General features: G+C 37.5%; 2 protein-coding genes across 20 annotated transcripts in view; one reads left to right on the top strand and one right to left on the bottom strand.

Annotated features, from left to right (window-relative positions):
- FMNL2 (formin like 2) overlaps nt 1-7,357 on the top strand; it is a 279,611-nt gene extending 272,254 nt beyond the window's left edge. For 5 of the 13 annotated variants that reach the window (XM_050969196.1, XM_050969195.1, XM_050969191.1 and 2 more), the window contains one exon: nt 5,175-7,357. In XM_050969196.1, the coding sequence (XP_050825153.1) occupies nt 5,175-5,284 (110 nt within the window). In that variant the 3' untranslated portion in view covers nt 5,285-7,357. Of the gene's footprint in view, nt 1-1,491; nt 1,618-3,153; nt 3,248-5,174 lie in introns of all 13 variants that reach the window. The other 8 variants (XM_050969198.1, XM_050969194.1, XM_050969190.1 and 5 more) reach the window with 3 other exon arrangements.
- Nucleotides 7,358-11,792: 4,435 nt separating this feature from the next.
- The window catches only part of PRPF40A (pre-mRNA processing factor 40 homolog A), a 50,125-nt gene continuing 34,193 nt past the window's right edge, over nt 11,793-27,724 (bottom strand). For 5 of the 7 annotated variants that reach the window (XM_050969211.1, XM_050969214.1, XM_050969210.1 and 2 more), the window contains 11 exons: nt 26,704-26,837; nt 26,152-26,308; nt 25,940-26,043; nt 25,642-25,758; nt 24,656-24,793; nt 22,700-22,795; nt 21,740-21,826; nt 21,551-21,647; nt 21,392-21,453; nt 18,278-18,412; nt 11,793-13,120 (listed from right to left, as the gene is read on the bottom strand). In XM_050969211.1, the coding sequence (XP_050825168.1) occupies nt 13,028-13,120; nt 18,278-18,412; nt 21,392-21,453; nt 21,551-21,647; nt 21,740-21,826; nt 22,700-22,795; nt 24,656-24,793; nt 25,642-25,758; nt 25,940-26,043; nt 26,152-26,308; nt 26,704-26,837 (1,220 nt within the window). In that variant the 3' untranslated portion in view covers nt 11,793-13,027. The remainder of the gene's footprint in view (nt 13,121-18,277; nt 18,413-21,391; nt 21,454-21,550; nt 21,648-21,739; nt 21,827-22,699; nt 22,796-24,655; nt 24,794-25,641; nt 25,759-25,939; nt 26,044-26,151; nt 26,309-26,703; nt 26,838-27,724) is intronic. The other 2 variants (XM_050969215.1, XM_050969209.1) reach the window with 2 other exon arrangements.

Raw genomic sequence — 27,724 nt, 5'->3', positions numbered from 1 at the left:
ATCCTTGCCACTGGTGTGTAACAAACCAGACCCCATAACCAACTTTAATGTGCCCACTTTCTGCACATTTTCCATATCCATAGGTATCAGATACCCTTGGCTTATTTCACAAGTTTTTCTTTCAGCATGTTGTCATGACAAACTTAGTCCTTTTGCTAAGCAATAGAGAGTTCAGTACCCTGGCAGACAGTACTGCAGTCTCTGCATGCCATGCAAACCTTTCCTTGCAAATGTTTCCACAAACAGAATGACTGATATTTAACATTATTTAAGAGCTTGCAGTTTCATTAAAAAGTACTAACAGTAATTACCCCATGTTAATACACAGCTTAGGACAAATCATTTGGTCATACCTGAATGATTTATACCCCTGACTTGTCATGGTTTTACTGCTTTCCAATTAAGGTAGACTAATACTTTGCACTTGCCACAAATTAGAATTGAATACATTAGAGGCTGGGTGTAATAATAGCCAGAGGTGATCAGGCCACTGAGCAAAAGATTCCTGTTATAGCCAAGTTGCTTTTTAAAATTTGTTTTTGTTTAGTGTCCTTTCAATTTACATAGATGATCTGGTAATTTATTTTTATTTTGATGCATATTCCGCATCCCTGTAGCGGAAGGGGCAAAATCTTAACAGGGTGATGATTTTAGTGGTCATTCATTTCACTTGTACCAACGCTTAAGAAAAAAAATCTTTGGGCTAGATTTCCTTGACCATATTTTGCATTACTATCTTTTTCACAAGGTTTTCCCGAGGGAGAAAGAAGCAATTTTGCCACTTAGGGCATAAAAGGAAAGTGAAGGCATTTCTGTCCTGGTTGAGTGCTGGGTTGGAACTTCTTCACTACAGCTTTCAAGACAGTGTACACCAACATTATGTTTTAGGCCTTTATCGAAAGGACACAGTCAGTGTAATAGCTAGTCATTTGCAAGGAGTTGAAGCTGTCACACATTCTACACCTCCCCAGGGTCCCACTGCCAGTGTTTCTAATTTTACAAATCACATTTTCCCATTCAAAAATAGAGTTTTAAACCTACGCAAAGGGAGAAATTGACCATGTGAGAGACTGTGAAGATAACCATATGCAAAGGGATATCAAAGTGTTTATAGCAAAAGTGGATAAACAATGATCAGACATGTTATTTTTAAATTGATGGTGTCACTTTAGACCCAGAGAAAAGCTTTACTTGACCAAAATCTATGAACCTTAATGATCTGTAACCACTACCAATGATGGCACACTCCTCTCTGGATTAGATTTTTTATCACCAGTGAAAACTGTGAAATTTAAAGTGGTTATTTGGAGCCTATTTGGAATTTTTGTCCCCAAAGAAACCCAGCTTAGTGCATCCTATTGTGATTAAATAACTGATTAGAACATGTAAAACCATCCCCGGATGTCTTAACAAAGCACTAACAATGTACTAATGCAACAGATCTTTGCTTCTCACTGTGTTTGTCATGTTTGGCTGTTATTTTCCATGCAGTGTTGAAGACAGTGCCCTTTACCGCTCGAACTGCCAAGCGTGGCTCTCGGTTTTTCTGCGAACCTGTTCTCACTGAGGAATTCCATTACTAAACTATTACTCTTTCACACCTGATGCTCTTAAAAGGTTGCTGTAGGTTTTTGACATTTCTCCATTTGTTTGGATCTCAGGCAGGGCCACGTTAATGTTAAACGGACAGGAATGTCTGGTGTCTCCTTGGAGTTGTATTTTATGTCATCACGTCATTGCACGTTCTTGTATTTTGGTTGTCTTTATCCCATCACCCTTGTGCATGACACTTTTGGCTAGCCTCAATTTCAAAGCCACCACTGAGCTACATGAAAAATGTCATAGAATAGCAAGTGATGGAAGTCACAGAATGCTACGTATAGAAGAGCAGCTTTGTTGCAAATCAGATTCTAGAGTTTACAGGAGGGTTAGTGGGTCAAATGCAATCATAAATGTGACAGTTCACCTGCTTTCTCTATGGCATCTCTTCTAGGTTCTAGAAGTCCCCTTCTATGTGAAGTGGCTTATGTAGTATGCATGCAGTAAACTAGACTGCTCTGTTGGGAAGCAGAATTGCAGTGTGCATGAGTTGAGTTTGAATTTCATGGCCTTTGCTTCCTGGCTTGCAGTAGTTATTTGTGATTATATACATGATCTGGGAAGCGCTCACTAATTTTTTTCAGCCATTTTAACCAGCACTTGCATGTTTGTCTGCATGTATAAGGAATAAAATGTACAGAATTCTCTCTCATTCTGTCACATCCACATTTAATTTATTTTTCAGTTCCATGCCAACTTAAACATGATTGGAAATGCCTATTGAACAAACAGAAACTGATCACAGAGGGTGGCTACATGGATTGGCTATCAGTAAAGCTGAAAAAAAAATCCACGATTCCCCCTCTGACGGGGAAACTGGGGACACACTTTGTAGTGTCATGGCCATTGTGAACACTGGTTGCAGACTTGGACTTCTGGGTCTAGTCATGGCAAAGCTGTATTAAATGAAGTCTCAGAATTCATTGGAGCATTTTATGCTGGATTCCTGTTTGGTCAGTGCCAACGTCAGAGGATTGGACGAAGAGACTATCTAAGTATTGGTACAGGGGAAGGAATTGGAGAAACTTAATTTTGTTCTCAAAATTCTACACCAATCACAGCTATTACTGATCTATTTTCTATTACTGATAAATATTGGCATGTAACTGGATATATTTACATCTTGTGGTGTAAACTGTATAAAGGGTGTGTAACAGCATGTATCTATTAACACTGTTGTCTTTGTTATTGGTTCTTAATCAAAGACAACAGCGTTTCATTTCTTTCTTTTGCAATGTATTTTTATGATAGCTTCTTAAGATTGCAAACTATACTCAGCTCAATAGTTATTTTCTCTTTCAAGTTAATTGCTGTATTGTCTTCCTGGAGCCAATCTTCAAAGCAGCTTGGAATTTTGTTAGCGAGAGATGAGGATGGCCATCTTGTCCTTTCCTTCCTGTTTCTAACCTCCTCTTGTAGCCTTGGCCTCGTTCCCTCTTCTTGCTGTCTTGGCTAACATGCCTGGGATTTTTGAACACTGTGTTGAGTTGCTCTTCTTTTTCCATCCCATTTTTTATTTAACCATCATTTTGTGTTTTTTTTTTTTCTGTTTAGCCCTAAAGAAGAATAATATCACTAAATTTCCAAATGTTCACTCGAGGGTAAGGATTTCTTCTAGCACACCGGTGGTGGAGGATACACAGAGCTGGCAAGCATCACTTTTTACTTAGCTTCCTCCTCTCTCTATATGCCAGACAAATTGCTGATAAATATGACTAAATGTAATGCTGGTGACAGTCTAAAGACATAAGGTACACACAAGATTTAAGAATGGCAGTGTCCCTGAGACATTTATTTTCACACTTGTGTTATATGGCTTGGTAGAGCATGGGCTAGGATACACTAAATTGCTGCTCCTAGGGGAGGCTCATGTTCAGTAACTGACTTCCATGTGCAGCTTGACTCCTGATTCTGGGTTTCTTTCTCTCCTCCCTACTGAGGATCTGCAAGCTTTGGGGGTAACTAAACTCTAGAGATACAGTAATGGCTTCACCAAATGCACAGGAATTAAAACGGGATGGCTTTCAAGGCTTTTCAGTGTTAGACATTCCCTTGAGTTGGGACACACTAGCTTTCTTGCTAGGTATAGGGGGCTCCCACACCTCTCCCCTTATTGCCATTAGGGGAGGGTGAAAGCCCTGTTCCCTCTCCCTGGCTGAACTGTTAGCAGAGAGGGCTATACATCCAGCATTCTGATTGAGCAACAGGGGACAGATGGAAAAAATGCCAGACATTTTCATATAAAATTAAGTGGCCTTTATCAAACTATAAAAGATGATTTAATCATAGGAGTGGAAGGGACCTGGAGAGGTCATCCAGTCCAGGCCCCAAAGATTGATGTATTAGAACCATGAGTGCTTACTGTGACTTCTGCCCTTGTTCCCTGGCCCTTTTTTCAATTTTGGCCCAAAAATTTGGCCCCTCCAAATTTGCCCAAAATAGTTAGTGTCCTATGCCCCATTACGCCCCAGAGCTGTTCCCCAGCCTGTTCTGCTGCCAGGACTGTACGACACAGTGCTTCAGGAGCATGTGCAGTATCCCTAAGACATAGACAAGAAGCTGCACAAATCCATGTGCAGGCAGGAGCAGCTGAGCATCACCCATTGGCTGCCCTTGCTGATGTACACATGGCTGGGGGATCCAGGAGCTGTCTTTAAACAGAACACTAACCCAGCCACGACTTCGAAAAGCCATGTAAGTGAAGATATGGAAATGGCTTCAGAGGCCCTAGCCTCACTGACATTTCTTCCCTGGCAGAAGAAACTTTCCCCTATATTAGGATATCAAGGGACATACTGAGCCTGCTCAGTATATCCCCCGTCATCATTCCCAAGAGGCCCACTTCCATAAATGGCAATCTTCAGGACAGATTGACCCAAATTTATCTCTGTTGTAATTTCTGACTTCACTGGGAATGGGTGGAGATTTAGCTGTTCATGCAAGCATGAAGTCATCATTGTGTGGCTACAGCCAAGTGGGAAAAGTATTTTTGGATCCTCATCAGACTAGTAACAATGGAACAGAATAGAACCTTAAAATTTTTAGCATATAGTAATTGTCTAGTATCCACTTTTTCCATGTCTCCCCCCCCGCAGAAACAAACAAATAGAAGGCATAAAATCATTCTTGCTTTGGAAAGAACAATTTTAAATGTTATCCTACTTTGAGTTTTTATTCAGCTTCCAGCCCCTTTCAAAAAAAAATTTTTACTGATCCAATTGCAATGATTCTAGTGATTACATCTCAAAAAATATCTACTTCAGCTCTGTTGATTCCAATTGATGTTGCCTTTCACAATGACTTTTATTAAATATAAAGTTATAATCTCCAGCCAATCGGAAGAAAAACTTAAAACTTGACAGCATGAATGTATTTAGACAAGAATACCACCAGTATTACCTTTTTTGGTGTTTATTAATAAGGACAAATCATATTTGTTTAATTCTCAATGGGTTTAAAGGTCCTTTACTCTTTCTACACAAGCTGCTTTGATTGGCTGCCAGAAGGACTTTTTCTTTTCTAAACAAATGACCTGTTAATTTACCTGTTTCTGATATCTTATTTCCTTTTTGCAGATCTTAGAAACCAGCCATACAGACGAGCCGATGCGGTAAGGAGAAGCGTTAGGCGACGCTTTGATGATCAGAACTTGCGCTCTGTAAATGGTGCTGAAATAACCATGTGAGCTGGAGATTTGCATGTGAAAAGTAGAGCGTGTGCTTGAATGATACCTTGTCCATGTGAACTATATGTGCTACCATTTAATTATAGCCTTGAATACAGTAAAATTACCTTCTAAAGGGCTCAAAAAGACATAGAAAATGCATAGGAACATAAAAGTGATGGGCTGTCTACTCAACCATAGCTAACAAGTGCCTAAAATTGAAGTACCTGCTCAAATTAATCAAAGCAATAGGACTTGATTTGATTGGGTATCTTTTTACACCAACACATTCAGTATTTTTAACCAAAATGTAAATTACATGATTTTTTTTTTTGTTACATGAAATTTAGTGATTGGTCTTCAGTGGCCCTTACTGATATCCTGACAGGTTGTAAATAAGTAATACTTGGATGCAATCTGCTGTGGACTTAAGCTTTTCAATGCATTCCTGTCCTGTCTGCTAAGGAATTAACCTTGAGCTTCAACTGCACTTAGCTTTTTATATATATATATTTAAAGGCTTACCATGTGCAAGGGGGAAGTAATTACAAAATGAAATGTACCTTTCAGCCATACACAAACCCCAGACTAATACAAATAAGATGTGTTAAAGACATAATTCAGTGAACACACAGTTCATATCAAATGAACATGAACTATTCTTCATGTTCTGATTCCGCTTTTTATATGCCAGTGTGCAATCTGGGATAAGCAGTGAGGGTATGAATGCATTGCAAAGATCAGTGAAACAAGAACGTTGTATAAGACTCATTTACTATGTTCTTCAGATAGAGGCAGCTTTTGAATAACATGTATTTATTAATTAGGACTAAGATATTAACATCTCATTAATCAGTATTAGGATTTCTGATGACCATTATGGTTCAGTTATTAACTCAGTGAAATCATCTTGTACCCTGCTGAGAGAGGATTTTAATACCCCATCCATAAGCTTTAAACTTGCATCTGCATTGAGCAAGAATGGTAACCCAGTAATTATGTTTTTCCTTTGACAATCGAGTTCTGATCACTTAATACAAAGGGACATTTGTTGTTCAAATGAATCCCAACTTCTAAATTCTTAGTTATTTTATATACTGCATTTTACACTTTAAAATTGAGCTTATTTTATTAGGCTTGGCAATATTTTAAATATAAACAGTGCTACTGGTGCAGATCAATTTATTGTTATAATGGAATTTTATTTTATCCTACAATGGCAGGGCACTTGATCTATTCCAAAGTCAAGAACTGGACTGATGCTAAATTTGTACTTTCAAGAAGATACATTTTGCTTGTGGCTTACCATTCCTGGTAGCATTGCATCAATATGTTAATTGTAAAATTTATTGTATAGTATTTAACCACTGAATTTCTTTTCTTTTATGTTGTGCTTTATGTGAACCACTGGTGAAGGTCCCATTTTCCTTGAATAATGTGTAGTTACATGAATCTGTTTTTAAATGTACAGATATTTTGCTACAAAATTGGTGCAGTTTTTTATGGTTTTTACACTTCTCTTTAATTCCCACTTTAGTCTCTGGGTAATATTGTAAATATTGTTTAAAAAATGCATCAGCCTGTGCTATACAATCTGAATGTTATTTTAACTTATAGTTTTGTTTTTTATATTTAACTAAATGGACATTTTGGGGCTCAAAGTTACCACATTGACTTCGCTTCCCTATTTACAGAAAGTTTACATTAAAACTGCCACGTATTGTCTCATTTACAGCAACGTGTACTTGATATGCAAAAGAGAACATGCCAAGATTGCCTCTTTCTTCACTGACAGTGACAAAAGAGTTTTAATCTGTATAAGAAAGAATCATTTGGCAACCTAACTTAAGTACATTTATTAGTCAAATGGGTCAAACTCGTAAGCTCAAAAGCATTTTATAACTTAACTCTAGACAGCAAATAATATTACCATGCAAGTGGACTGTAATATTGGCATGTTCTCTTTGATGTTTTTCTAGTAATAGACCTGCTTCTTAGCAATATTAGAAGTGTTTTATAAAAGCAGTTCATGTTACTTTTCTGGTCTGTTCATGGCATATGATCAAATAAACTATTTACACTACTATACAGTAATCCATGGTTCTTTTTCTGTGTGTTTATACTACTCTTTTATGCAGAGCTTGCTAGCAAATGGATCATGAGTACGATGATGGAACAACTTATTCTTACAGAAATAACTGTCACATCTACAGACACAAATTCCAAGTTTTCTCACCAGGTTCTGCCCTGTGCCATGACTTTCTGCAAAACCTAAGGTTTCTTATCCTACGATTCTGTATTTTTGTTTTGACAAGAAACACTGCACAACAAAGCCTGCTTAACCTAGCTTCCCAAACAAACAATAGTAATGGCAAAAATGGAAAGGAATCTCACCCACACAGCACCCCACTCTGTGAAGCCCTGATTGGTCCTATTTCCATACTATTGTTATTAAACATAGGAAATATAAAGTTAACTCAGGTGGAGGCAAGGCACTCACTAGAAACCTCGAACATGGTGAATTTTCTCCATTCAAGTCAGTGTACTTACACCAGGAAGGAATTAAGACCATTTTCTTTGTGCTCTTCACTTTAGAACTCCTTTTCACAAGAGTGTGTTTTGCCAATTTCTTCTACCACGCAACAGTTTCTTAGGACCTTGGAAGAAAACAAAGTTCTTGGGTCCTTCCATGGCTTTAAAAAACTCCTCCTCTTTTGTAGCAACTGCAAATATGATGAGCAGAGACTACTATTTTTTTTTTTTTATATAAACGGAGTGGAGGTAACATTAAGTCACAAGACCTGCATTTTGCCACTGGAGACTCAGTAACTACTTCTGCAATATACTGTTCAAAAAAACCCATGGTTTATGCAGAAGTAAAATTCACCAGTAAACTATTCAGTTAAATCTGCTAAGTCTAGCCGCTTATCCTGGTTCTGGCATAACAATAATCACAGAAAAGTTTCTACTCTAACAGTCCCAGGATCAGGGAACAAAGGAGGAAGTTCCTAGAGTACTTTTTCATACAGCATTTTCCTCTCAAAACACAGAATCTCTGAGTAATAGTGTACAAAATCCCTCCATAACATTTACAGGTCTGTCCCATCTTAGGTGCATTTAACATGTGCCGTTTCTGTAGTGCAGGCGATTCCGCCCACCATTACACTCAATGCAAATTTGACTATGTGATTTTTGCTTTTGCGGAACGTAACCCTAGCGTAAAATGAGACAGACCTGTACAAACTCTTAAACCATGTCCTCCATTTGTAATTTACAAAAAATATACATTCTTTGGCTTGCAACAAAGATATCCCAAATGCTATAGATTTTAAATGTAACAGTTTTAAAAAAATATATTTAAAGTAAAAAGAGTGACTAAGGCAGTATTTGTCTTTAGTCTGATATACACAGATTTTGTACCTCTTTAACTCTATAGGTATAGAATGGGGTAGGCAACCTATGGCACACGTGCCAAAGGCTGATTTTCAGTGACAATCAAACTGCCTGGGTCCTGACCACGGGTCCAGGGGGCTCTGCATTTTTATTTATTTTTAAATGAAGCTTCTTAAACATTTAAAAAACCTTATCTACTTTACATACAATAGTTTAGTTATATATTAGACTTATAGAGAGTCTTCTAAAAACATTAAAATATATTACTGACATGTGAAACCTTAAATTAGAGTGAATAAATGAAGACTTGGCACATCCCTTCTGAATGGTTGCCAGTATAGAATCTACTATATAGTAAAGCAGTACAATTCTCTAGTATGCTTGAAGATAAGTTACGTAGCTAGAAAGACTTTATACTAGTTTATTTCTAATCTAACTGCCTCATGCTATGGGGTTATACTGCTTTATAGAATCATAGAATATCTAGTTCAACCCCCCTGATCAAAGCAGGATCAATCCCCAGACCCCTAACTGGCCCTCTCAAGGATTGAACTCTCAAACTCGGGGGTTAGCAGGCCAATGCTCAAACCACTGAGCTATCCCTCACGTTTTTAAGCCAACAAGTACAAAAACTGTACTCTAAAGCAAGGAAATGAGATTATATTAAGGACAAAACTATTCAAGAAATATAATCACAATATGGTTATTTTATGAGCACTGATACTTTTCAAGATAGGTGTACCATAAACAAAAAACTACCTTAAATTTTTACTTATCAGTCACTAATTTTCATAAGTCTTACTCTGGTCTAACTTCCTTGATAAACATTTCAAATCCTACACCTTTTGATTAACAAACATTTTTTATTGTAATACAATTGATAATAGATCTTGAGACACTGTCATATAAAAGAAAAAGAATTTGCTCTTCTCAGCACTTGCATGCCTAGTTCCAGCTGCTCTTTGAGTATAAGGTTTGTATTTACCAAGGCTCAGCTCCCTGACCAGCAATCCACATCCTGTGAACAGATTTAATGAATATCTGAGTAAGAAAAAAAAATCAACGCCTAAACAGATAATTTACCCCCATGACTTTTTTCCTTCCCTTCTTCCCCCATCTCAAAAGATTTTCAGTGATGCCAGGCAAAAATTCATGAGCAATACACCGCAAAAGAATAAAAAAAATTGTGTAAATAGATGTGCTACAATATTTCTGCAGCAAAATTTAATCTAATAATAAGAATAAATTGGCAGACAAGTTATTTAGGGTGGTGGTGAATAAATGCCATAAATGTAGTAAGCAGCATAAGTGATAAATTTGATCTTCGCCATATTTTATTAAATTGTGTTAAGAGAACAAATCTTGTAACCAAACCTTAGATTTAAATTTTTGAAAAGGGTTTAACAAATACAAAACAAAACAAATGGGGAGAAGGGTGGATTCAAGATAGCCCTGCAGAATATGCAACCCAAGCACCACAGCATTAAAGCTAGTGCTTGGGATTCAAGTGAAACTGACAACAAACAGAAAAGCTAACTTTCAGTCCAACCTGAGCATTGTGCAAAAGAGACAAATAGCAAAACACTGATTAGATTTTTAAACATTCTTTTAGTAATCAAAAGCATTATTAATAAAAGGAAAACTAAATTTATTTTGCTAGTAATCCCTTTAATTTCAAGACAACTACAGAATCTGAAATCAAGGGATTGTGATGCCTTTTGAGAAGGAAAAAGACTAAGAATGAATTTTGTTGTTGCTGTTTATGAGTAGACAGAAATACCCACGGGCAGAACATTTCCTATCACACAAGGAAGGAGCACTCCCATCCATTGAAAAACATGAGGCTACAAAACTTTTTCTGAGGGAGGGAGGGAGATGGGAGGAGAAAAATACTTTTCCCCTCAGGATTAGAAAACAAGCTATGCCTTGCTAAAACAGATTTAAATGAGATTGTATTTCCTATTGGGATGGTTTTTCCAAGATCTGATTGAGAAATACAAAAAAGAGATACATTCCATTAGAATAATTTATAGTTACATTTTTTATTTTTAATGGAAAAATAAAGACAAACCTTTTAAAAGTAATCTTTACTTAGAAACACGTTTCTTCATGTAAATTATGCTAGGCAATAAAAGTATTTTACACAAATTCTAATGTGTTTTAAAACCATTATTACCTGTCAAAAATTCTAAACTAATCTGCTACCTTTAAACATTTCCTCAAATCTCTCTCAATGTAAAACCAAATATTAGACATGATCAACTGTGTACAGCGTACTATCACCCCCAAATTGTGTGTTTGGTTTTGTTTTTCACTATAGAGTTAACCTAATTGTTACAATACCAATGTATTTGCTTTTTTAAAATATAAACACAGGAAAGTGAAATTTACAAGGTTAGCAAAATATATATATTTAAAATCTAACTGATTTTATATAGCCATATACCCATGATCAGCGCTCAATTCCTGACACACAGACTAACCTGCAACTTTCCACACTTTGGATAGTTGCTGGGCATGGTGCAGAAATATGGAACAGTCCCACTGCCAACATTTTAGTTCATTTGCAGTTTTTTGGATATTCAGCATGAAACATTTTATGATATATAAAATACAATTTATTAGAATTCTTTACCTCAAATCCTACCTTGGCAAAAGTCGTATTTCTTCAGTAAGGAGTGATTCACAGGTATGTTACGTAGTGATGGATGACTAGCAGTTGTTATGTTAGATGTGTATACTGAATATCCTTAAATATAAAATCCTGTCATTTTCTTCTGAATATAGCAGACCAAATATGTCTCTAACAAATATTTTCTTTCAATTGAAAAGTTTCAGTCTCAAAGAGCAGCCTTAAGAAGTGTGACTCATTTACCCATCCTACTGAAAATATTCTGTGTGAATGCTGCAGTTCTAGGCTTTGATCTTAAATGGCCCTTTTAGGAATTCATGTACTGGTAACATTTGTCATATGTATTAGAAAAAGGCAGTAATACACTGAAAAAAGGAAGCTAAACTCTGTGCAGAGTCTTCAAAATAAAAATTGAGTGAACACGTTGCTTATTCCATCAATCATAGATAGCGGTTATTTCTATCAGAGCTGTACAGAGTATTTAAAACTAGAAATAAATACCAGTACACGCTAGAGGACAAAATTTAATAATTGATAAAAATGTACAAAAATATTCAAATCAGAAAGGTTTCAGAATGTGTACCACAGTAGTCAATACTTGTCACTGAATAGGGAAAGTAGAACTTTTCCTCAAAGCAAAACTGGTTAGAAGCTACCAAAAGGGGTGCGGGGGGGGGGGGAAGGGGGAAGCTGAATTTTTAAAAACAATACTATTTTTTTTGTTTGTTTGTTTTTTAAAGAAAAGGTTTAGAATAACATTGATTTTCTACATTAATATTGCAACTGCTATTTAAAATTTGGTGGTACATTCTTCAGCAGGTCCTTAAGGCAACATATTGAAATTAATTTACCATTTGATTTTATGTTAAATTTTCTTATCAAGACAAATGCTGAAATAATGCCCTCAGCCATTTTAATATATATGTCAGGTTTTACTTTAATAAAAATGGTGGCTATTTTACAGCAGCGCCCTCTAGTGCCACTGTAATGAAAGGCCTAGCAGATTTCCATCATAAACACCTATTTGTAAGGGTTTAAAACTTTACCATAAAAATTCACTCCAAGATGAAACTTGACATAGAAAGTCTCAGCCAGGAAGTCACATTTTTTGTTTAATACAAATTATCAAAACCATAAGTTTGGCCAGTAATGTCGTGCACAAAAAAAGCAATTTCTGTTTCTGGTGCTTCTCGGTACTACAATAAATCAAGAAATGGATTCATTATTCCCTCTCCATTTCCCTCCTCCTGCCAGAAAAATAAAAAACAAACACACAGACATTTAAACCACAAGAAACTACATTTTGAATCTTTCCAAAAAGGAAATTTAGCTGGTCTCCACTGGCCTGTAAAAGCAGGTTTAGCACCTTTCCAGAAAGAACTGTTTAAGACATGGATTGCTAGAAAGGTGTTAATACTTTCCCTGGCCAGACTAGGCAGGACCCAGAGTCAGAAGTGAAACAACTTCCATTCATCAAAGGGCTCTAAGGGTGTACAGAATATATATGCTTCCTAGCAAGTCAAGAACAGAACTTCAACTTTAACTAGAATTTCCCCCGTTTTTTCTAGATTTGATGCCAGGCCCCATAATATTACTTGAATGCATTTTTTTATGCAGTATCATTAAAACCCACTGTTTTTCAGCAATGGAACTCAGAATATCAGAACTCATGTCCTGAATTAGACATCAGTTTCTTTTATTAAATCCTACTGTAAATGTATTTGGTATAAATAATGTTCTTATTGATCTTCATCCAGTTGTTCCAAGAGGGTTCTTCTCTGTTTTTCTAATTCCCCTTCACTCAGTTCACTCCCAGATGTATCCCAATTACCCTGCAAAGAAATGTAATGATTATGACAAGAACACACTGTAATTCACTCACAGCAGCTATTGCATGTGTTCCAATACCGCTTTCTGGCCTTCATTAGGAAATACAGTAACTCCTCACTTAACATCTTCCCACTTAACATTGTTTCGAAGTTACATCACTGTTCCATTAGAGAACATACTCATTTCAAGTTGTGCAGTGCTCCCTTATAACCATAATAGAGGCCCAACTTAAATGTATACCTCAAATTAAGAAACACAGTAAAAGAACTAAAAAAGAGCCACTGTGGCTTAACAACCATGTAAAAGAAGCAGTGAGATAAAAAGGCATCTTTTAGAAAGTGGAAGTCAAATCCCAGTGAGATAAATAAAAAAGGAGCATAAACACTGCCAAATTAAGTGTAAAAATGTAATAAGAAAAGCCAAAGAGGAGTTTGAAGAACAGCTAGCCAAAAACTCAAAAGGTCATAACAAAACGTTTAAGTACATCAGAAGCAGGAAGCCTGCTAAACAACCAGTGGGGCCCCTGGATGATCGAGATACAAAAGGAGTGCTTAAAGACGATAAAGTCATTGTGGAGAAACTAAATGAATTCTTTGCTTCAGCCTTCATGGCTGAGGATGTTAGGGAGATTCCCAAACCTGAGCTGGCTTTTGTAGGTGACAAATCTGAGGAACTGTCACAGACTGAAGTGTCACTAGAGGTGGTTTTGGAATTAACTGATAAATTTAACATTAACATGTCACCAGGACCAGATAGCATTCACCCAAGAGTTTGAAAAGAACTCAAATGTGACGTTGTGGAACTATTAACTAGGGTTTGTAACATGTCCTTTAAATCAGCTTCTGTACTCAGTGACTGGAAGATGGCTAATATAACGCCAATATTTAAAAAGGGTTCTAGAGGTGATCCCAGAAATTACAGACCGGTAAGTCTAACATCAGTACCAGGCAAATTAGTTGAAACAATAGTAAAGAATAAAATCGTTAGACAAAAAACATAGAAGAACATAAATTGTTGGGCAGCAGGTTTAAAACAAATAAAAGGAAGTTGTGAAGGCTAGGACTGTAACAGCATTTAAGAGAGAACTGGATAAATTAATGGAGGTTAAGTCCATTAATGGCTATTAGCCAGGATGGGTAAGGAATGGTGGCCCTAGCCTCTGTTTGTCAGAGGATGGAGATGGATGGCAGGAGAGAGATCACTTAATCATTACCTGTTAGGTTCACTCTCTCTGGGGCACCTGGCATTGGCCACTGGCGGTAGACAGGATACTGGGCTAGATGGACCTTTGGTCTGACCCAGTATGGCCATTCTTATAACGTCATTTGGCTGACTTTACGAGGGAGCATTGCTCAAGTTCCTCTTCTCTGCCTCCTCCCTCTCCCCCTCGCTTCCTCCCAGCACTTCCCCTGTTGCCAAACAGTTGTTTGGCGGCACTTAGGACTTTCCGGGAGGGAGGGAGCAAGCGGGGAAGATGCCCCTCCCCCCGGCAGGCAGGGCCATCTGGAACGCAAGGGCTTTAGGGGCTGCAGGGCCCTGGGCTAAGGGGGTCCTGGCCTGCAGCTCTAAAGCCCCTTTCAGAATGCAGCCCTGCGAGCACAGGCTGAAGGACTCAAGAGGAGCAGGGGCAGCCGTGCAGCCAGAGGCTGGAGAGAAGCAGCGCTCTTAGCCCAGGGCCCTAGAGCCCTGTGTTCCGGGTGGCCCTGCCTGCTGGGGGGACAGCTCCCAGAATTGCAGCCCTGGGGGTGGTACTGCACTGCGCAGAGCCACCTGCACACCCCCTGCACCAAACAGGAACTGGCCTAGGTAAGTGCTCTGCACCTCCTGCTTGCCCCAGCCCCGAGCCTCCTACTGCACTCCCACCCTGAGCGCCCTCCCATACCCTAACTCCCTTCCAGACCCTGCACCCCCAGCCCTTATCCCCAGGGGTAAGCCAGGGGCACCTCCCCACTACAGTACAGTACTGTACAGTATATAATGTCTTTTGTCTGCCCTCCAAAAATTTCCTTGGAACCTAACCCCCGCATTTACATTAAATCTTCTGGGAAAATTGGATTCGTTTAACACTGTTTCACCTTTTAGGAACATAACTACAACATTAAGTGAGGAGTTACTGTATAGCGAAAAACTCAAGGGAATACATTCCATATTTAAAGGAAATGACAAGTGAAGCAATATAACATGAAAACATTTCTTGAATTCTAATCCTACATCCCTCAGTGCAATATACTTGTGCGCAACTGTTCTCAGAAGATAAGCATCCCAAGGAGGGTCTAACATTAGATTTCTTGTCACAAATTTTTCATCACTGCTACCAATATTGGTAGCTACAGTGAAAGCATTGGAGTAGACAATGTTCTAGGTGACAGCTTGTGTTTTAACCACCATGTTGTCTAACCCTGCTCTGAGCAGGTCTTCACAACATAGTGTTGAATGCTAAACCTAGGCCATAGTTTTCTCCAAAAAATGCAGATCCAGCAACACTAAAACATCTTCTAAATTGATGTCTGTTTCAATTTTTTTTTTACTGAAACAGTTTCCAAACAAATAGAAACATTTTTATTTCGACACGTTTGAAACACATTCTGATTTTTTAGTTCAAAGCAATTTCTCATTTAAAAATTGCCTTTAATTTTATTAAATAAATGACCCTTTAAAATTGTCAAAATAAAAATAAAAAATTTCAATTTTAAGATACGTTTTATTTCACCCAAAATGATTTCCCCCCAATTTTCTGATTTGTCAAAAACTGAAGGAAAAAAAAAGTTATTTCCCAGAAATCTCCCCCTCAAAAACAAACCAACCAACCAACCACACACCTCCACAATCAGTTATTCACACAGCTCTACTGCGAACACCAGCAGCTGTCTGGAGCCCTATCTACACTAATGCATCCACCATTGGTCTACCAGTAGTAACAAGAGTGGGCAATTTTGAGCAAAAAAGCCTAATGTAGACAGAGCCTGACAGATTAGCTACTCTTGGGTCCATGCTGCCAACATAATATGTCTCCCACCCCACAGATGTATGGTTGGGATTTTCTAAGGAGCCTAAGAGAGTTAGGTGCCAAAATGGATTGTTCTGGGGAGGACACATATCCTAATGAATTACTACATACCCCATAGAGATAGAGTTCTGAGAGACTTCTGTCTATGGAAGTACTGAACAACAGGGTACAGTTGCAGCTTACATACCTCACTGACAGCATTACAAGATGCTCTTTCATGGGAGCCAACAGTGCTGAGCCTGAGAGAATTTCTCATTCAGTTACCTAACTCCCTTAATCTCTTTAGAAAATCCAGTCTGTATATTCTCCAAAATACAAGTTACTCAGAATGGATGCTATAATAAAATGTGGACTCTGCAAGTGCTCTCAACAATATTCTTTGCCTTCAAAAAGCCCAAGAACCACTTAGCTTCATTAGCACTTTCTTCCACCACTGGTCTAGCTCCAGTGCAGCTCCACCAGTGCTAAATCAACAGTGGGGAAAAGCAGCTACACCCAGAGATGAAAGGTTGCTCCATCAAATCTAGTCTTTGTTGTGTTCTAGACCAGGACAGTCAATAGGTGGATGGCGGGCCAAGTCTGGACCACCAAATCCTTTTGAAGGGACCTCACAATCTTTTTTATTTATTTATCATCATCATCGTAGTTTTTTTTTTCTTAATTATTTTCTCTGGAGCCTCAGCCTTGACTATACCTTGACCAAGACATTTGGACCTTGACAAAAAATAAGTGTTCTACCCCATTCTAGACTAAAGATCCCATATTGTTTAAATATGAATACAATTGTAGCATCAGCGCCATGTGGACTACGGCCCAAAACCCAAAATGTTCCACTACTTTCCTTAAACAGTATAAGTCACTTTCAGTTTTGGGTGGGTTTTTTTTGTTTTTGCACCATAAATAATCATTAAAATACAGCTTTAAAATGAAAATATGACATCTACACAAAACCACACGCAGAATTACCAAGCTACACAGATCCCAAAACATACACTAATAACAATTTTAGATCTTCTTGGAACATTAGGTCCATCTACAGATAAAAATCACTAAATAAATGTGACGTTGCACCCCATAATGCTTTACGGAAATATGCTAATAAAAGTAAATATGACATAACTGGAATATGTTTTATGTAAGATATGCCATGTAACATCTCTCTGCAAAGGTTATGATCTACTGAATATATTCATCTTATTTGTATGCATGTATCATTTTTGTATTCCAAGTTATGAGTATTGGCTAGGTACTTGTTTAATTTTAAGTAGCCTCTGTGAAGCAGTTGGTCAGCTTCCTAAGAAAAAAGACTATTCTCAGTAAGTGCCCAATCAAAAAACACTTAAGCTAACAATGAACTTGGAGACACCAATCCACATCTGATCTTTCCCGGGAATGAAAACAGGCTCAGGGCTTGTCTACATCACAAAGTTGCAGCGCTGGTGAGGGGGTTACAGCACTGCAACTTAGGAGGTGTACACATCTGCAGGGCATCACCAGCGCTGGCCGTACTCCCGTTTTGTCTCGGGTGTAGAGGATCCAGCGCTGGTGATCCAGCGCTGGTAATCAAGTGTAGACACTTACCAGCGCTTTTCTTGACCTCCATGGAATAAACAGGTATCCCAGCATACCTGAGGAAGCCTCTGGTAATCAAGCTGGTCTCCTTCCCCGGTTTGCTCTCGCGTTCCCCGAACCCCCGAGCAAGCAGGTCTTCCCTGCGGTTTGCAGGGGGGTTCGGGGAACGCGAGAGCAAACCGCGGCGAAGCTGGTCTCCTTCCCCGGTTTGCTCTCGCGTTCCCCGAACCCCCCTTGAAGCCGCCCAACAGCGCTGCAGTGTGGCCACATCTAACACCACTTGCAGCGCTGGTTGCTGTAAGTGTGGCCACTCTGCAGCGCTGGCCCTATACAGCTGTACTAATACAGCTGTTACAACCAGCGCTGCAAAATTGTAGATGTAGACATACCCTCAGAGGTAGTCTCAAGGGGGTTTTTGATCCAACCCGTCACAATAAATCCTTAGCTTATAAATTAGCAAGCTACTCTTTAATTAGTTGTATGTTTTTATGTGGATCTGTAAAGCTACTATATTGTATTTAGCCAAAATAAAATAAAAAACCTCAGACATTAAACAAAATGGAACCAAGAAAAAACTTACAGAATCTTTTCCAGGACGTTTTTTAGGAGGAGATTTATGCTTTGATTCCGATCTTTGTCTAGGTCTATCCTTTTCATTCTCTCTCTCTTTTTCTTTTTTATCTTTTTCTCGTTCAGTATCAGATTCTGGTGAATCCTGTGTAAATAAAATGAACAAATGGGAAAAATTCTTAAAGTTTCCGAATATTTATTTTATTAACATGTTGTATAATGTGCACAGTGAGTGTACCCATATCTCAGTAAAACTAAACTCTGCAAAGCTCCATTACTGGGTTACATATAAGAAAACTGGCTTATTTAACATGTTCTTGTTTAGAACTAACCAACCAAATACCATGAACATGGCAGAAGAAAGCCAATACACAGACAAATGCATACGCAAATGATTTAAAAAGAAAGACAGGTAGGCTGACTTCAACTTGAAACACAGCAACAACTAAAATGGGCGGAGGAGAACTTACTCTACTCTTCTGCCTTATAATCACACATATGAGGGATTAGATCACACTAGATGCTAAAGACCTGCAGTGGGACTGGAATCCCGCGGGTTCCGCAGGACCCACACAACGCTCTACTGATGCTTCCTGACTAATCAGGTATTTATGCAGAAGTCATCTATTCAATATGGCTTTTGAAAAGGGTTGATGGTGTATTTCCTGGAATGGGGAATGGCTGGAAAGCCACATCTCTATAGCTAGCTCCTGGCAGAGGTCCTACCTGAATATTACTACCATAAAACACCAAGAGTAATTACACTAGGGTGCCTACAGTCTTGGATAGGAACATTTATTATTTAAATCTAAATAAATAAATACAACCGAAATGTTAAAGCAACATTGCCTTCACACTGACCACTAGCCCTCCTGTGGCAGCTAACACATAATGGTCAGACTGTTGTTGAATCACCAGAATTGTATGCCACACTCAACAGTGTCTACCCCATATGAGGGCTTCTTGTTAGAGGGCTACCACTCTCAAAAGAGTGCAGCTAAATTTTACAACTTCAGAAAATACAAAAACAAACATACCCTGTGTTTATGTGGCAATGTGACCACCATAATTTATCAGTAAACCCAGACCACTTCCCTTCCCCATGCCAACAGACACTCACCAGTCCTGAATTTTACAAAGAAAAAGATAACAGAATAAATGACAACATAGGTTATACTGGAGTTCTTACACTGCTCCAATCAGCATTGTATCTGAGCTCCCAAAATAGCTTTGGAACACAGACAGACAGGAGGGAGTGATCCCTGGCATGAGGCAAGAGCACAAAAGGACTCCCATCTCTGAGTGCTTCTATGGCTGCCAAGATGACAGTCCTGAGGGCGGCCATGGGGGCAATCACTCTAGCAAGATTTACCTTTATAAGCAACTTTAGACCACATAAGCAAGGCCTTATAATACTCAGAACTGAGCCCTCAGAAATGGTTCTTGAAAGCGTATGTGTGGAGAACAGGACGTTATCGTTAAGCTACTAGTACTCCTCATCTCTCTGGTTTCATGTAATGATCTAATAAGGCAATAGGGCTGATTACAAGTACCTTCAAAGATTAAGTGAAAAGCAAGAGCATTAAGTGTATTCATTGGCTAGCTCTAGAATAAAAAGTAGGGCTGTCAATTAACGGCAGTTAACTCACACGATTAACTCAAAAAAAATTAATCACGATTAATGGCACTGGTAAAGAATAGAATACCAACTGAAATTACTAAATATTTTGGATGTTTTTCTACAACACAGAATACGAAGTGTACAGTCTTGACTTTATATTATTTTTTATTACAAATATTTGCTCTGTAAAAATGATAAAAACAAAAGAAACAGTATTTTTGACTTCACCTCATACAAGTGCTGCAGTCCAATATCTTACAAATGTAGCTTTTTTTTGGTAACATAACTGCACACAAAAATAATGTAAAAAACTTTAGAGCCTACAAGTTCACTCAGTCCTACTTCTTGTTCAGCCAATCACTAAGACAAACAAATTTGTTTATGTTTAAGGAAAATACTGCTGCTGACTTTTTATTTACATCACCCAAAAGTGAGAATAGGCATTTACATGGCATTTTTGTAGCTGGGGTTGCAAGGTATTTACATGCCAAATATGCTAAACACTCGTATGCCCTTTCATGCTTCAGCCACCATTCCAGGGGACATGCTTCCATGGTGATGACGCTCATTAAAAAAATAAGTTAATTAAATTTGTGACTGAACTCCTTGGTGGAGAATTTTATGTCTCCGGTTCTTTTACCCGCATTCTGCCATATATTTCACATTCTAGCAGTCTTGGATGATGACCCAACACACGCTGTTTGTTTTAAGAACAATTTCACAGCAGATTTGACAAAATGCAAAGAAGGTACCAATGTAAGATTTCCTAAAATAGCTACAGCACTTAATCCAAGGTTTAAGAATCTGAAGTGCCATCCAAAATCTGAGAAGGACAAGGTGTGGAGCATGCTTTCAGAAGTCTTCAGATGTGGAAACTACAAAACTCTAACAACCAGAAGAGAAAATCAACCTTCTGGTGGTGGTATCTTACTCCGATGATGAAAATGAACATGCATCAGTCTGCTCTGTTTTGGATTGTTATCGAGCAGAACCCATCATCACCATGGACGCATGTCCTCTGGAATGTTGACTGAAGCATGAAGGGACATACGAATCTTTAGATGCATAAATATCTTGCAACTCCAGCTACAACAGTGCCACACGAACAGTGCCTGTTCTCACTTTCAGGTGACATTGTAAACAAGAAGCAGGCAGCATTATCTCTTGCAAATTGTAACCAACCTTGTTTGTCTGAGCGATTGGCTGAAGTAGGACTGAGTGCACTTGTAGGCTCTAAAGTTTTACATTGATTGCACTACAGTACTTGTATTAGGTGAATTGAAAAATACTCTCTCTTTTGTTTTTTACAACACAAATATTTGTAATAAAAAATAAACAAAGTGAGCATTGGACATTCTGTGTTGTAACTGAAATCAATTTGAAAATGTAGAAAACATCAAAAAATATTTAAATATATGGTATTCTATTATTGCTTAACAGCACAATTAATCGTGCAATTAATTTTTTAATCGCTTGACTGCCGCAATAAAAAGCTGAACTTACAGACTTGTGTCTCCTCTTTTTGTTTTTCTTCTTGTGTTTTTTTGACTTCTTGTAACTTCTCTCTAAAACACACGGAAAAGTAAGTATCAATAAAACATTAAGACCCAACATCATCATGACAAGGCTTGTTTTAACAGAGGAGAGGGGAAAATATCTTACCAGATTCTGCACTGGAAGAACGATCAGAAACTGATCTAGATTCTGAGCGTTGCCTCTTCTTCTTTGAATGGCTATCATCATCATCAGACTCTGAGCCCTTTAAACAGAACATTTTGAGTTCAATATTAACCTTGCAAGACAATGTGTTGTAAATGTAGCTTTCACATACTATTCTAAGAAGGGTCTTACCGAATGGGAGCGAGACCGTTTTCTGTGATGCTTTTTAGACTTTTTAGAATGTTTCTTGTTCTTTGAATGATGATGTTGACACTCGTGCTGTGGTATAAGATAATCCAAACATTATAATTGTTTTAAAGAATCCGATATAAGTTGACCAATTTCTTAGCACCAGTCCAAAAGAGAGACTCATGTTCACTGACATCAATTTGTTAAAACAATATAACATCTGAAATCTTACTGTTTGTAGCCTCTCTTTATATGCAAGATTACATTTTTTAAAAATTAAATTTAAAGAAACTGCCATTAATGCACTGTTAAAGCTGTAAAATCAAGCATTAAAAAAAAGAGTCACTTAGGAAGGAATCACTTAGCATCACACTTTGAAGATGGATGCAAACAGCTTCAGTTTTCCATTATGCATGTTCAGTCTTGCATTTTTTAAATATTACTAATTTTAATGCCCTCCCCCCAAATTTGGCCAAGTATGTACTGCTCATTAAGACCTATTTTATGTCAAATTTGAAGTTTCAAAATTCTTGTTTTTAAAATCTCTTAAAAAAAAAAACACCAAATCAAATTTTAATAAAACAAGATGCAGTTTACTCCTTAAACTACATCAGCCTGATAACCATCTGTAGCTTGAGACAGATTGAGTTATTATCCCTTCAAAAAATCAAACTTGCTAAAAAACATTCATCTATACACAGTTAAGAAAATTTTAGCCCAAAAGGTAACTATTGTAGAATGAGGTGTATGAAAAGGGAAGTTTGATTGAGCTGTATTCATCTATCACAAATTAAAAAAAACAAAACACATGAAAATAGCTTAACCATAATACACTTCACTACTTTCAGACTGAGGCTTTAATATTTGTGTCACAAAATAAGACAGTTCAGTACAGTTCTGGAAAGTTTTTTTCTTACAAAAAACTGCTAAAAATTGCTATGAAAAAATAAATTGAAAAATTACCTCTAGTACATGTATAAAGTCTTTAAAGATTCTTTTTCTTTCAGATTCTAGAGTGATGTCTTCAAATGCTGGTTCCTTCACAAACCTCTCTCTGATCTATATTAAAAGGAATAACAGAGTGAAATACTACTACAGAAAAACTTGTATGTGTGTCTGTCTAACAATGAAGTAAAACAAACATTTCATAAATGGAAAAACACATTTTACTGCTACAAGGTGAATTTACCCCTGACCCCAACAAGTTCATGTATACAATGTGTCACACACTTCCAAATGTCCAAAGATTGAGACTGTCATATTCAGATGTACCTATGTTTCTTCCATAAGGTTTAGAGTTATTCTTATTTTTTTAATGGCTATCAGTTTAAATCTTTAACAGTTCACTTCTGTTATGCTTAAAATCAGTAGTGCTTTTACCCTACTTAAACATAAGCTCGCTCACACACACAAATAAATAGAAAAAGTCAGCTAAACACCGCCATCGAACAATCAATGCATTTTTCCTACATTTTCTTTCCAATCATTCTAAGTGTGTGAAACATCAGGTCTCCTTTTAGCCTTGTCATTGTAGTCAACAATTTGACGAGCTATCATTTGACACACCACTATTATCCTGAAACACTTATCATACAGCAGATTGTGATATCACTTCATGAACAAGATGTGAAGGAAAACAAATTTCATATAAGACACAGATATATTGATGCTTGTTTTCTTATGATCTACCCAGATGTCGCATCCATGTATGCACTAAAAATTATTAGAAGTTGATTAAATAAAGTAACTGAATGCTAAGCACAACTTGGAGTGCATTTGTACAACTAATTCTCAGTTAAAGAGCATTCATTTTTGTATATAAGACCTGTCGAAATCTACTCTGTTGCTTGAGATGCAAGAGGGCAGAATTGTTGGAAATTTTTAGACAATTTTTGTGCTCTTATTAACATACCAGGCCAAGTTCTATCACTGATCATGTGCATGCAGTTCATATTAGTTTCAAGGGAGCTGTTCCTTTAGCCAACATCTAAGACCAATTACTTTGGTGTTTTGATTCAAAACATATTCTAAAATTGAAGAGCAATGAAACTTTAAATATGACTTAAGAGTATATTCTTTGAAGACATTTTCCATGGCATTTATTACAAATTACATTTACAGCCTAGGTGCTACTTGTATATATGTGAGGAATTTTACTAACCATTTAATAATAAAAAAAAGTGTATATTAAAGTATGTGATGTCTGAGTTGAATGAGTATCTATGAACATACTGTATTAAGATATTGGAGGAAATAATACAAGATGTCAACATTTCATCCAAAGTGTTTCACCCAACTGTACTCACACTTCTCCTAAATTTTAACTTCAAAACTTTGGGCACTGTATAAATCTCTCAAATATTTTCATGTCTTTCATGACAATATTTACAAATTTTTATAAAAGAGCATGAATACTATCCATACAATTATGGTTAAAATAGATGTTGGACTTTACCAGAATGTAACCTATGATGCAGGATAATCAGTTAAATAAAGAGCAAAGTGAACACTTGCTATCAAAACAGATCTACATAAAAGAACATTCCTGCCAGAAATGTCTTATGACAATGAAAAAGAGCTACATAATGATCTGCAACTTTTTTGTAAAAGTAGCACCAACACTATAGGATTTTTAAGTACTTATGGTGAACTGCTTGCCTTTCACACCTGGGAACTATATTTTTAGAATAATCATTTCCTGTTAAAAATAGTACTGAAAAATAAATTAATTACCTCAGTTCAGTGGAAGTTCTTTTAAAAGATGGGAAAAAACTATTCTCATGTGTGTAAGTTATACTGATAGGAACAACACTGAGCTGGAGCCTATGAGATATGACAGTTTATTCATAAAATACCCGCATGCAAACCACACCACTAACAAACAATATTTTTGAGAAGGTGAAAAGTGACAATACATACATCTTCCCAGACAGCATCCAGTTCAATTGGGGGCGTAGCTTGTTTTAACATGCTCTTGAATGCAGACTCTTTCCGCTTCATTTTGCGAGCCTCTTCTTTCTCCCGCTCACGTTCACGGGCTTCTGCCTTCTCCAGCAACTACAGAAAGTAAGTCGTGAAATCATTCAAGTGACAGTAACATCCACATAAGTAATGAAGAGTGATAATTAGGTAGCATGTAGTTTTGCCTAAAGTTTTGCCTCAAGGTATTTCAACTTTGGTATTTTTTTACCATTTTGTTTGTGCCTATTTACATTATCTGCTCCATTAGTCAACCTTAAATTTTATATTTGTTCTTTTCTCAACGTCTCAAATGAAGTCCATGTCCAACACAATAGAGAACGATTATTACATTCAATATTGGCAAGTTGTAAGTTCATTAGGAAGCATCAGCTTACAACTGCAAAGACATTGTTGAATTCCTACTCTACATTTGTATTTTAGGATGGGTTCATTAGATTCTGAACAAGAACTCTGCCTCTCCAATCTGAATTCTCAAAACTGGCAATATCAAGAAACACACCCTTAATCAGCAGCGTATTTTACACACTATATTTACTGAAGTACTCATAAAATACACCTAAAAATGATGCAAACAAAATATTTCAGTTTCTGAGGGTGTCTACTTTACTGCGCTACATGCACTTCTGTAGCATGTCTGGTGAAGACACGCTATGCTGATGGGAGAGTGCTCTCCCGTCAGCACAATTACTCCATCTCAACTGGAGGCAGAAGCTATGTCAGTGGGAGAGTGTCGTCCACCGACATAGCATGGGTTGTGGTTGCTGTAACTTATATCACGTGGCCGGGGGGTGGAGAGGGGCTTTTTCAGATCCCTGAGTGATGTAAGATACATCAACTTAAAAGGTAGTGTAGACAAGCCCTTATAAAACAAATTTTTTAAATCAATTTTCTTAATATGAACATATGAGAATGTTAAAACTTACACTATTGAAAGCCAGTTTGATATTTCCAGCATCTAAAGTGGTAGCTCTTTTAGTTGAACTGATGACCGTAACAAAGTCTTCAAAGGTGGTATTCACTTCAACCAGAAATCCTTTATCCTGCAAGAGAGTTACCTCCTTGGCACCAGGTAGGTCAGGAACTCTCACGTTAGCGCTAATGCACAGTGCATTAGCGCAACGTGAAATCCCAACTCCCAGGGTCAAAGAGTTACATTATTAGTTTAATAAATTTGAATGATATATTGGTTCCTCTTACTAAGGAAAGCACATTTTTCCTCACCTTTAAGATATCTTTTATTATCTTCTTTTCATCATGGTAACGTGCTTTCAAATCTTCAACATAAAACTTGAAAAGATCAAGTGCAGTTGATCCTAACGAAAAAACTAGAGAAGTCAAAAGCTAGCTCTAACCAAAGAGCTGCACTTTTTAAAAAATCAATTAGAAAATAAACATCACACTTCTATTTTGCCCCAAATCTATAGTCTCTGTACCTGTATCACTTTCTACATTGTTGGAAGAGGAAGTAGTCTTACCAGGCTGACCAAGCATGTTAGTAAATCTGATGTCAGAACTTATGGTTGGATACAACTCCATCCAGGAGGACATTGAATGTAACTGCCCATGTTCATGTAATTCATCCAAAAATAACTGCAAAATACGATGGAATAAAAGTGTCCATTTTCACATATTTGAAAATGTGCTTTTGCATACTTCATGTTATAATGATTGAAAGAAACACTATTAAACTGAAACCTAATCATTTGTAAAACACAATTTAAAAAACAATTTCAGGCACAACACCTGCCCTGGCGGTCCCTTATCCCCTCTTCTGACATTCCAATTACATTTTCCTACTTATTAAAATGTGACACTCCTTTCATTGCTATATGGGGAAATTGACTTACCACACAGGGAATACGTAATTACCAGTATATTTTAGACAGGCCAAGAAAATCTAGTGCCCTTACTTTAAAAAGACTGTATGAAAGTGTCTGGAATATTTGAAAGCTCTTGGATTTTAAAGTTTGAAAAGTTTCACCAACCTGAAAAGATTCTCTATTTTTACGTTGTCGTCGCCTTTCCCTAAGCAAACTCTTCTGTTTTTCTTCTTCCTCTTCTTTTTCCAAAGCCCTGATGTGTTCTTCAAAACAAATCAGTGCATCTTCTTTATCCATATCTAGAAAGGAGAAAAGAAAAGGTTTCTGACTGGGAAATTTCTTACCTGATAATTTTCTGTTGGCAGCTTCTCTCCTCATTCATCACTAAAGTGTAATAATGGGAGGGCATTATCCAGCAGTGACGAAAGATAGACGCTACAGAGAAGAATTGGTCTCATATTGAAGGATCCTAGTCATTAACAAATACAGGACACTGGGCTGAGGAGAATAGCACTCGTGCTATTGCCCACATTTCCAAAAACAGCCATGAATCAAGGAAGACTGCATAAGGGATATTTGTCAAATACTTCAATAAATTCACAGAACCATGATCTGTGAATACTGGACAACTGTAGTTGTAGCCATGTCAGTCACAGGATATGACACACACAAGGTGGGTGAGGTAATATCTTTTATTGGACCAACTTCTGTTTGTGAGAGAGACAAGCTTCTGAGCCACACAGAAGACCTAAAGAAGAGATCTAGGTGGCTCAAAAGCTTGTCTCTTTCACCAACAGAAGTTGGTCCAATAAAAGATATTACCTCATCCACTTTGTCTCTCTAATATGAGACCAACTCAGTCTTCATAGGAAGCCAGGGTTTGCTTTGTCATGGACGGTAAATTACCTTCCTACACTTTGCATTGTGTCTGCACTAGGAGTTGGAGAATGAGGCATAGACCACACTTTCTAGAAAGACATATAAGACATGATCTCACCCTGGTCTACTTAAAGGCAAGGTATAAGGACGTGGCTGCTATACTTGGTATTCATTGTCAACTACAGCTCCAAATCCCAGAGTGGAGAACAGCCTAGCAGGGAAGAGGATGATTTGGTCTCCACTGCCTTTCTATTGAGATTACAAAAAAAGATTATCCATAACATTAGGTGTCCACTTCTCAAAACAC

Source organism: Gopherus flavomarginatus, chromosome 10 (genome assembly GCF_025201925.1).
Source record: "Gopherus flavomarginatus isolate rGopFla2 chromosome 10, rGopFla2.mat.asm, whole genome shotgun sequence".
NCBI classification, from domain to species: Eukaryota; Metazoa; Chordata; order Testudines; family Testudinidae; genus Gopherus; species Gopherus flavomarginatus.
Note: the sequence above shows the minus strand (reverse complement) of the source record. Positions and strands in the feature narration are given on the sequence as shown.